General features: G+C 38.6%; 1 protein-coding gene across 2 annotated transcripts in view; it reads right to left on the minus strand.

The window, feature by feature from the left end:
• The window catches only part of CPNE8 (copine 8), a 109,650-nt gene that overhangs the window by 84,007 nt on the left and 13,391 nt on the right, over positions 1 to 12,252 (minus strand). For both annotated transcript variants that reach the window (XM_050911185.1, XM_050911193.1), the window contains exon 3: positions 5,739 to 5,785. In XM_050911185.1, the coding sequence (XP_050767142.1) occupies positions 5,739 to 5,785 (47 nt within the window). The remainder of the gene's footprint in view (positions 1 to 5,738; positions 5,786 to 12,252) is intronic.

Below are 12,252 nucleotides of genomic sequence, written 5' to 3' on the forward strand. Positions count from 1 at the left end.
TAACTGTTTCCTTTGAAAGAAAACATGACTTCCTTGAAAAGACGATATTCCAACTGTCTTAATTTCCTGAAACAGTTGATTCTTTTGAGAAATCTGCCAGAGAAAGCTTTCCAGTGAACTGAGCACGATGCAACAGCAAAATCTGTTCTTTCTTCACAACTGTGACAGTATATGCTTCTTCCATACTCTCCATCCTTTGCTTCCTTGTACTGAAACTTTTTCTACTAATCTGCTACAAACTACATTCCTGTTTGTGCCATATCCCTCTGCTAAAGAAGATAACAAGCTATGGTTCCAAAGAAACTTCACCAGCACTCTAACAAAATGAAAATCTAAATCCCAATAAATGTTGATCATAAAACATCTAGCTTTTGTCATTTTCATTCAGACAGCCTTCAAAATCTACAAAGGAGACACAAAAGCATGTCGTCTTATGGTTCAAATTGGTAGATGCTGTAGTGAAATGCTTAACTACTAGACACATGAGTAAGTGTCCACTTTGAACAAAATCAGTCAGATTATCATAGAATCATTGAGGTTGGAAAAGACCTTTAAGATCATCAAGTCCAACCATTAACCTAGCACTGCCAAGTCCACCACTAAACCATGTCCCTAAGCACCACATCTACACATCTTTCAAATACCTCCAGGAATGGTGACGCAACCACTTCCCTGGGCAGCCTGGTCCAATGATTGACAACCCTTTCAGTGAAGAAATTTTTCCTAATCTCCAATCTAAACCTCCCCTGGCACAACCTGAGGCCATTTCCTCTCGTCCTATCGCTTGTTACTTGGGAGAAGAGACCAACCCCCACCTCACTACAACCTCCTTTCAGGTAGTTGTAGAGAGCAACAAGGTCTCCCCTCAGCCTCCTTTTCTCCAGGCTAAACAACCCCAGTTCCCTCAGCTGCTCCTCATAAGACTTGTTCTCCAGACCCTTCACCAGCTTCATGGCCCTTCTTTGGACACACTCCAGCACCTCAATGTCTTTCTTGTAGTGAGGGGCCCAAAACTGAACACAGTATTTGAGGTGCGGCCTCACCAGTGCCGAGTACAGGGGGACGATCACTTCCCTAGTCCTGCTGGCCACACTATTTCTGATACAAGCCAGGATGCTGGTGGCCTTCTTGGCTACCTAGGCACGCTGCTGGCTCATATTCAGCCGGCTGTCGACCAACACTCCCAGGTCCTTTTCCGCCAGGCAGCTTTCCAGCCACTCTTCCCCAAGCCTGTAGTGTTGCATGGGGTTGTTGTGACCCAAGCGCAGGACCCAGCACTTAGCCTTGTTGAACCTCATACAATCGGCCTCAGCCCATCGATCCAGCCTGTCCAGATCCCTCTGTAGAGCCTTCCTTCCCGCAAGCAGATCAGTGCTCCTGCCCAACTAGGTGTCATCTGCAAACTTACTGAGGGTGCACTCAATCCCCTCATCCAGATCATTGATAAAGATATAAAACAGAACTGGCCCTGATACTGAGTCCTGGGGAACACCATTATCTAATATCTTATCATAGAAGGGGAGGATATTCGCCTCTTGGAGATCAATTAATAAGTTAATTATCATTAATTATAATTTACTGATTATTTTTATTATTACAATAAATTATTGATTTATTAGTAGATAGGAATGAAAACATAAGAATAAGCAGTCAATGTGCTGGATGAAAACTCCCTGCAAGGTCTCAACAAGTTCCTATGGACTTGGATGTCCATGGATGGACCCATGCAGTACCACACGTGCCAAAACAATCTGGAGCAGGGACTGAAAAAAATAAAGTTACAAAACAAATAGACTTTTACAGAATTAAACAGGATAAATATATAAAAGGCACCCATGAAGACTTGGCAGAACAACATTATTCATACTGAGTGATCAGACAATAAAATGGCAGATGACATCCCATATGGATGAATGAAACACTAAATGCACATGAGGAAAAAAAGCAACAGCTAACTTATTACAGAAGTTAGGCTGGCTGAATAAGCAATGTGAGCACATAAAGGGAGAAGTCTTTCTGTTGATAAACTGTACAGTATAGGGACTAGGTACAGCTCATGACAGTATTTTTTAATTTCCTCACAAACTGGTCACCTTTGCTATCTTGGGATTCCACTACAACCTTGCCTAACTGCCTTCTCTCTCAATTTGATGACTCAATCGAAAAAGATGCTTTTTCTTGTCTCCAGCATATTTACTCCAGATTAAGAAAACCACATGAACAGAATTAATGAACAGGAAGGCCTGAAGAATGGGAAGCCACGAACAATTTTAGAAGACATAATGGAAATTTACTGAGGATATAAAATAACATTTAGCAGCCCATGAAGCTGGAAATCAGCATGATGAGGATCAGTGAGAGAACAGACTTCCAGACAGGTATACAAATTTAATTTGCATCCAATGCATTCTCACAGTAGATGGATCAGAGGGTCAGAGCCTCGCTCCATAGGCATTTCCTTAACACTTAACCATTGGTGGATATTGCCAGTAAAACTGCAGTTGGTTGAGTATTTTACAATGTCTATTATTTATTTAACATTTACCTTTGAAGTGCTCCCTCTTGTTTTCAGAATTGACACCCTCTTTGAAATGAAGAAATTCAGATTCTTTCAATATATTATTTAAGGTTTCTGTAGATAACAGTAAGTTATACTTAGCCATATTTCAGATGTGCCCTCACAAAGTAAGGGGAAGTAAATATTTTAAAACCAAAGCTCAGATTCTGATGATGTATTTGCTGCCAATTATATTAATTGAAATACCTGGTGATCACACTGTAAGTGAAAACGAGGAAACTTTGAGAAAAAAACCCTATTAAATTGAGAATGAAACATTTTAATTCTTTGCTGAGGATTTGGTGTGCAAGAATAACACTGGGTAAAAACACTGGAATCTGTACCACAGGCTAACAGGAATCTGTGCCCAGAAAACCTCTACCCTTCATTAAATGAAGGGTTTGATTTAACTATTGTATTGAATCCATCTGAATAGCTTAGCTGAAGGGGAAAAAAAGCACACTGCTAGAATAGAGTGCTAGGGAAATTATGGAGATTATGAAATGATTTACTGTGTTTATGATCCCCAAGCATTTTCTGCAGTGTTCAAAAGAAAGTAATTAGGCAAAAGAAGGATGAGAACTACGCATAAAAGGATATGGAACAGAAACAAGGTAAAGTATGTTGCCATGACTGAACACCATTCTTTAACGTCTACACATATCATCAGGGGCTTATTATTTGTCTCAGTTTTGTCTTCTCCAAACAATTCCAGGCGACTTCCACCTCCACAAGCTAGTAAAACATTAAGTAAGTGGTTAAATGCAACAAAATGGACACATATACAGAATTTTATTGAAAAACACAGTATTAGTGCATTCACCACTGCAGGCAGAAAAAGCACAAAAATAAAGATATGAGATTACCCATCTGATGTATGTATCAACTAATCTTCTACCTACCTCCTTATTTTTTACCACTGGCATAAATATAATACACCACAACATATAAAATGCAATCCTGACTCAGCCCCTCTCTCATGCCAACCTCTGAATTTTGACTGTCATAACAGCTACTAGGAATGGGATTCTACTCACTGAACTTTACATCTGACATAGTCAAAAGTGTAGGCTGTTGATCATCACTTGGAGGCATTTCTAAAGAATGATTCATCTGATCTAATGCAGACATCTAAATTAGGTCTGATGAACTGCCCTCAGGATGTTATCTTTTTTCCATTAACTATAAATAGTTTAAACAGTCAACTGAGTTGTAAATACCTATACCTAGACCTTCTCCTGACAGACAAGGTAGAGATAATTATGTCTTAAAAGAAAAAAAACCAAGATTTTCTAGCAACTGCCATGTCAAAAGTCTGTTTTAACCCCTGTAGTTCCTAAAGTGCATGACCTAGCCAAGATACTCCCTAATCAGTGCGAAGATGCAATACAAGCAATAACATTGCACACTGCCCTTTCCAGGTGTTTTTGCTTTGGTCAAGGAGATGAAATGGCAGAAGACGATACAAAGCTATAAGGTGGTGACACACTTCAACCATTACAAACTTGGATCTGTTAAAATCGAGAGCAGATGGAATCTTTCCATCGACAATCTCCTAAATCACCTCAAAACAAGCACATGGAACATTTTCTAAGTAAGGTGACAATGTTATAATTTTACCATCAGGACAATTATGATATTAAAAATGGTTAATACTTATTTTAACAGTTACACCAGAGAAGTATGAAAATTCCACAAAATAACATATGAACCTTAGACAACAATAAAAGCCAGAATTTCTGACAAAATCCTCTTAACCCTAGACCAGAAAAGGACCCAAATGCTTTAGTGATTATCTAGACTTGACTACCAAGCCGCACCAAGCCACCTAGTCACCTGAATGCCTGAAGACTCCTCTGTTTTCAGAGTTAGCTATCCAGACATTTAGAACTCTCTGTATGTCCACTACGTCTGCCAATTTAATTAAGACTAGTGAATTCCCATTTAGGGTCCTCAAACTGACATTTCTTCACACAAATCATCAGAGGAATGTGATCCAGTAGGTATACTCAGAGGATGTCTAGTACGCAGTTCAGAACAGAGAGCAGCAATTTAACTAAAAACTACAAATGAAATGGGTACAATGTTTCATGTATTGCCCAGTTATATGAGCTTTTCTCCAAGTAGGAGACAAATTCAATTCTCTCATCTTGACAAGACTGAAACCCACATCCACCATGTTTCAGCAAAGCAGAAAAGACGTTTCTCCAGCCAGCTGGCAAGGACCCCAAACATAAGGGAAGAGGTCTGGTTTCTGTGCCCCTGGCCCCTCCACTAGAATTTTTACACAGTAGTAATCACATAAAATATCAGTTCTGAAAACAAGAACATCAGACCTCCTCTCTTTTACAGGGAAAAATAGTAAGATAGTTCATTTCTCTCTTGGCGCTATTCTTAGAACGCATGGCCACATAGCAGACCACCTACAGGGAAGAACAGTTCCATCAATCCTCTCTGTAAGGCAGTGAAATAGCGCATTTTATCAGTAGAAAGATGACCACTCTTCCCCCAACATTGTCAATTCTTTCAAAGAATAACATTAAAGGAGAAAAATTAGATGACTAAGTACAGGCAGACAGTTCCAGGCTATAAATGTTGATCTGCTGTAGATATCCAATTTAGAGGTACTTGATCTAGTTTCTTAAGACCTATCTCTCCAGTGTTTACACTGATCAGTTAAGAAGACATAGTCCAACCTATGTATAATACCCTCCCTCCCTTGTTGCCTGGTGTATACTCTGTTCAGCAGCACCTAACTTCTCCTAAACACTACACGGTAAAAGTAGATCTTTACCACAACTACAGGCTAGTTTTGCTGATGCTGACCATCACCACAGTTGAATCCTTCCATAGATCTTGTACTGTTTGAGTGTCTTCCTCTTGAGATCCACAAACTTTGTTCAGATTGATAGCTAAGTTTGATTTCATGTATCTCAGGAAGACTGTAAAACAGGAAACTCATGTATTTTCTCTAATTTTGTTTTCCCTTTTGATGGAAATATGTGATACAGATATGGAAATTGAGATTGATATGACTAGGTTTTAAGTATTTACTGGTACATAGGACTCCTCTTGTATAGCATGGCATTCAAGAGACTATGACATACCCTTTTCTGCTACGGCAAATGACCAGCCTTAAGTATGCTCAAAAAGTTTATACATCTATGAATACGTATCTTACCTCTCTCCATTCTTTGTTTCCAATGGCTTGTGTGTACAAAACACAGACTGTGAAAAGAAAAAAAAATGTTTGGTCATTTTCAGAATTTAACATATTCTTAAATTAAGTGAACCAATTTTGTAGTCTGTTGTGCTGCTGAAATTAATAACTAGGACAATCAAACAGTAGTATGTTTTCCCTCAGTCTTCTGTATGCCTAACCAGATTGGCAACAATATGGTCTAGTTGTTACAGCAATGAGCTAATAAATAGGGTGGTTCTAAAATGGGAGGCAACACTTATGCTTGACCTCCAGCAAATCACTTCGCAATCCTTAGCAGTAAAATGGGATAAAAACAGGTCTTCATTAAATGTGGATGGTCTGGCTATCCTAGTTAATCTAATGCATAATTACCCTAAATTATGCTTCCTTCAAGAGATGAGAGAATTAAAAACAAATGAGGACCCTACTGGAAAAAGAGATAGGGGAAATAAAAGTGGAAAAAGGAAAAAAAATAATTTCTCAGGTTTTCTTCCTTAATTCCGCTTCAAATTATTTATATATATTTAAGTATCTTGCATATGCACCCCCCCCTTTTTTTTTTTGCTAAATCCTAATAAAAAATGGAATGAATGTAGTTTGTCGACCTAAGCTGTTTTTGAAAGACCAAGCAGCATAACCCCACAGGCGTCACTCTCCTTACAGATCTGTTTTTCCCGTACAGAACCCACCACACATTAATCAGCAGCTTTCATCACAGGGACTGGTGACAGAGGTACAGTGATTATAATCAGGTCTTTCAAACACTATTATAAGTACAAATCATTTGCACTGAAGGAGTACTATAGACTTTATTTTCTACTGTCTTAAACTAGTTGCAGCTAACAACCATAAAGCAATTTTTACCTGAAACTCCACTACAACCCTTTTCTAAACATTGGAAATACAGATATTTTAACACTTTTTTCCTGACAAATTCTTCTCCTATGCCGATCATTTTTTTTCAGCAGAAGGTTAAAAATAATACTGTTTTCAGCTGCAGCCTTGAACAATAAAGGTAGAAGCGTGGTTTTGTTCTCAATGAAGTCAGAATCATCAACAGACCAAAGCAGAAATGAAGTCAAGCTTCAAACTACATCTTCTTCTTACTTGAAAGGTATTTGCTCCACACTAAAAAAAAATCCCATTAGGCAGTAGCAAATAAGAGGAAGAACAGAAAAAAGCAAGTTCAATATTTTAGCTCACATAGAAGTTAAAAGTTAACACAATTCAACTTTTTTTTCAAATAAGATGTCTTGTAGAAGAAAAAAGCTTTTACAAAAAAATTCAAAATCATTCTCTGGAGATGTCTGTCTGTCTGTCTTCATTTACTCTAAATGAAACCTTGGGCAGTCATGCTCCTAGCTTTGGTTCCCACTTACAGTAGGATGAATCCAAATCAACAAGCCTATTTTTACAGCACACTCTCGAGTAGATTGCTGAACTTACATGAAGAATGAAGTTAAATGGGAAAATGTAAAAAAACAGTGAAATGGAAGCTATGAAATCGGCTACAGAAGTGTCTGAAGGTTACTGAACTTCTAACCTTTGCCTCTAGTAAGATCTGTGCCAAGGTAACACTGGGAGAAGGAAATGTCAAAGGAAGTTTCCATAGATAAAAACAAGCAAAAAAATATTCTCTGGAAATACCCCTACTGCTAACATAGGCTCTCATAAACATTCCTTTCTCTTTCCCCATTGGAAACTTTTTTAAACTAATGTTACTAGTTCTGCAATAATGGAAATTTTCCAATTTGCAGTAGTGGTTTCCAAGAATGCAAATGTCTTACTAATTTCAAAAGCAGATATAATTGTGGATTTTGTCCATTTTGCTTACATCTAAGTTTTCAATTAGAGATTTCTCATACCTATGACCCCAGTTGAGAATAGAACTTAAATTCATTTAGAGGAAAAGCCACTCTTTACAGATAATGTGCACTTTTGCTATTCAGATATTTGTATTGTCCAGATTTTTCTTAAACATAATCATTTTTCACTATCGATATGCTGCTTTGTTTTTTGTACTACATCCTGCCCTGTGTATTAGTGTTAATACAGTAAATCAAGTAACAATTGTGCATTGCAGCTGTGGAACAAAAAGAATATTAAAAAAAATGAGAGATTTAATATTGAGGAGAAGAAAGCAACAATACAACTGTAAAATATCCACTACCATCAAATTTTCAGAAAAGAAACATTCCGGCACTACCTTATCTCCCTAGTCTATGAAGCCAAATAAAAGAACAGCTATGAACAAAAAGACCAAAAAAGATTACTGTAGGATAATTTTAGTCTCCTACCATGGCTGATGAGATGGGAGTCACACAATATAAAAGGGTTAAAAAACAGGTGTAAAACTCCACCTTAAAACTAATTCAGTCTCTTATTCTATTCCTATTTTTTGGAAGGCTGCTCACACCTGTCTGTCTGTTAGAATCCTAGTTTCCAAATTCAGTTTCTTCATAGTCATTTTACTATCATTTGGGTTTTTTATCTTTGGAGGACTTATAGCAAGCAATATCATCATTCTCACCTTTTCATTGCTGAGGCATTAGTAGACTTCTATTCCCCTCCACTACCAGTGGCTCCCCAGTGCTTCTAAAGGTATATCTCAGGAGTGGGACCACCTCTCTAGTTTAAGAATCATTTATATAAAACCTTAAATGAGGAGAAAAGAGCTAAGAATTTGTAGTATGACTAGCAATTTTCTGATATTTATCTAGACTGCAGATGTGGCAGGTACTTTAAATATAATGAAGATGTAGACTAATAATCATCTCATGTCATTTATTTTATTATAAGTACAAGGTGCAAGTTTGACAGTGACACATACATGTGCATCCACACTGACATTTCAAAAAAAAGTCAGTCCTAATGAAAGCTATAGAAAAGACATACATTTCAGACTTTCTGACAAATACTTTGCAAATTTAGAATAATTTAAAAGTTTCTTCTATCTTTCCTCTAAAACTCACCCCAGAAATTTTCAGGAGACCATCCACGATACTGGTCTCCATCAGTGGTAAGATTCACTACCGTTAAAGGCTCTTGGACAGACGGTTTTATAAAGACCCTGATATCACACTAATTACCATAATCCCTCAAAAACTTCTTCAAAGTCATATCCAACTGGAGAAATGCAGATAAATATGTTGAAGTTGATCTAAAGGACTTGAACTGCTCAAACCAGAGCTCAAAGGCTGCATGAAGCAACCAATTTTTATATTTTTTTTTTAGCAGAAAATAGTTAATAGCATTGTCATGTGGGAGGGGAAGGAATATAGTGAGATAAACAGGAAATTCTTAAGTTTCAAAAGCCAACATATCATGCAACCATATCCTAAGATGGAGCTGAACAACCAGTTCTTTTGCAATCTGGAAAACTGAGGGAGCAATGAGGAAGTTCAGAGCAACACATTGATGAAGAGTAACATAACCTCACAAGAAAGTTAGCTGAGAAACCCTTTTGGAAGGCTTTGCCATATGAGCTCTTCCAAGGGAAGATACATCCATACCTACAGTCAGAAATATTAACATTTAGTAATTTTTAACTCTGGACACTGATACCACAGTGTCAAATTCAAGGTAAATTTAATGAAATCTTGTAATGAAGAAGAGGGTGGAAGTGTCAACAGTTATCACTCAGTTGTAGATTCAGTTCCCAAAATATTATAGTCTGCACTTTCTTATTTTCCCAGATAGTTTGGGCCTCCCTTACCCTACTCCAGTCCTTTCCCATTCAATGCATATATGCTTATCCTTTAGCCTGGCAACTACTGTCGCATCCAAACTGCCCACCTCAGTTTTCCCAAACATAACACCACATCTATTTCCTTTCAAGGAAGTCAGCCACAATAAAGTCAGCCTTTTCCCCATGCTTCCTAAATCTTCCCATGATCCTGCACCCAGTTCTAGCAGGAGCTCCCCATTACTCTTCACTGACCAGCTTCTGTATGTTCCAGGTAGAGCTTCCTGAGGGTCCCTTTGTCCCAATTGTCGTGAGAGTCTTCTCACTGCTACTATCCTCCATGGGGAGATCCTCCAGGGGAAGAGTTTTTACCTCTCCAGTCTTTCATATCAGACTCTTGCTATTATGATACTCAGGAGTCACAGGGCTCCACAAGAGGACAGTCCATCCTGACCGTGGTGCTGCCACCGCAGCTGCACAGTGGCTCAGTTTGGCTAGCCAGTGCATGGGAAGAAAATGATTCTGCCTAACTGTCATTAGACAAAGAAACATGCCAAATTCATTATCTGCATCTCCTTTGCAGGTCTTACCCCTGCCTCATCAGGGAAGCACTGCTTTAGTTCATTCTCTTCAAGAAAATTAAAAAAAAAAAAAAAAAAAAAAAAAAAAAAGGTGTTTCTCAAAAATATTCCTAGAAGAAATGGTCTCCAAACTGGAAGAACAGAATGGTCCAAATGCTACAGTAAATCAATATATATGACTTGCTTTGACTCCACTGAGGAGAAAGCACTGTCAGTAAGAGACTTCAGTATTGTTTAAAACACTTCATGAACAAGGGCTATCCAAGTCTGTCCCATCTATATCTAATATCTCTACATTATTTCTGTAACTTGCCTCTAGGGAGGCAAAGTGCCAGCTTCCTCTTGGCATGAATATTCTAGATTGCAGGGAAGTGGTCGGAATTGGAATAAATACTGAGTAGCAATTACAGTATCAAAATAAGGCTAAGCAAACCTCCTAAGAGAACCAGAGAAATCACAAGTTCCTTTTTAATTGCAGGAGAAGGCTGTTTATGTTGACGTGGGAGTCAACTATATTCATGTGTGTCCCCTGAGAAAAAGACCAAGAGGATAAAATTGGATTTTCACTATCAGTATGATCCCTAGATAACTGCATTGGAGTTTGAAAAGCATATTAGAATTGCCCTAGTCAAATCCAATGAGACCTCAACATACGGAGTGACTCTACGTGGTTCTATCTCGTATGAGATCTAATGGTTGCAAATTCAGTGAGTCTAAAAGTAGATCTTGTGAAAGTGGTATGATGCTAGTTTTGACACCGTTTCTAGCTAACAGGATAAAGTTACTGTATACAGACCAGCCCAAGAATGGCCTTTGTCCAAGCAAACAGACACTGAGGAAAGTTATCCTGCTGTACTTCCAACTACAGAAAAGAATAGCACTTTTTATACTACACCCTTACCCCTTTCACTTTTACAGTAGGGCCATATCTCTGTGCTCAACTAAAGGACACTAGGAGCAAACAAACTAAATTGGCTAATAAAAACCCCTGCAGAATAATAAAACTAGATGTACACTGTTTGGAGAGTACCCACAATCAAAGCTGCTTTGCCAAGTAACTTCTTGAGTGCAAATACAGTATGAGCACTTCCAGAGCCAACAGTTTCCCCCTTCTCTCTTTACCAAGGACAGTATTACTGTATCCCATGTTTTTGTACTGCTAACCTGTGACAGATAGGCCTGATTGGCAGCATAACTGGGTACTCACAACTTGAGACCAGGTCTCTGAAGCACACCACCAATTTGAGTGCTTTAAATACGCTATTTACCAGAAACAAGAAAGCAGTATGTTTTGAATTGACAGGCAAGGTTATGACACTTTAAAAAAATATTTCCATATACTTTGAATCCATAAAAAAATACTACCAGTTTACTTCCGAGAAATATTTTAAAGATAGATATTAAGATTTCTTTAGGTTTTCCTGCCAGCCTGTTTCCTTGTGTCCCTTCCCCAGCATGGGTTACCCCACCAGCCACGATTGCTTGGGTTTGCCCACCTGCCCCAGCTTGGGCTGCCCACAGGCTGCAGACCCTTCAGAGGTGTACTGCCTTTTGCATGGAGTGTCTCCTTTCAAGAATGCATCTCCAGCAACACATCTTCAGAAGTGTGGCTCCGGCAGTATCTTTGGCAGCTGTGTCTCTAGCTCCTAGCTGCTGCCGCTTTTTTTCTAACATACGTTTGGGCAGGGACACTGCGTGCTCCCCTGGCTGGCAGAAGTTCTGGCAGGCAATGGTTACTCACATGGTTTTCAGAGCTGACTGGAACCAGCTGTGACAGCCACAGGGTGATTCATGGCCTCCTCCCACACAGGTCACACCACAGTCCCCTGCTACCCAAACCCTGCAATTTATGCCTAATACAGTTCCCTATCTGTTAAAAACTTGAAGCACTTGTCCCTAATAATAATTGAGCTTAAAAACTAGACACCTCATCACTTTTTTGAAAGGCACCTTGATTCAATAAAGAGATCTCCGAATTCAATCTATCAGGGGCAATAGGTCACTAACCAGTCTTCAAAATTGCTTAACCTAGACAACTGAGTTTTTATTAGCCAACTAAAAAACAGTTAGTAATATGCAAGACACTCAATTCTGCTTCTGCATGATCTCCCTACACCAGAGGCATGGTATTGCCTATGTCTAATTTTAAAAAAAAAAAAAAAAAAAAAAAATGTTGTATAGGTTAGGAATGTCAAAGGTACTCCTAACTTCATGCAGCTTTTCCCCA

The sequence above is a fragment of the Gymnogyps californianus genome, chromosome 1 (genome assembly GCF_018139145.2).
Source record: "Gymnogyps californianus isolate 813 chromosome 1, ASM1813914v2, whole genome shotgun sequence".
NCBI classification, from domain to species: Eukaryota; Metazoa; Chordata; class Aves; order Accipitriformes; family Cathartidae; genus Gymnogyps; species Gymnogyps californianus.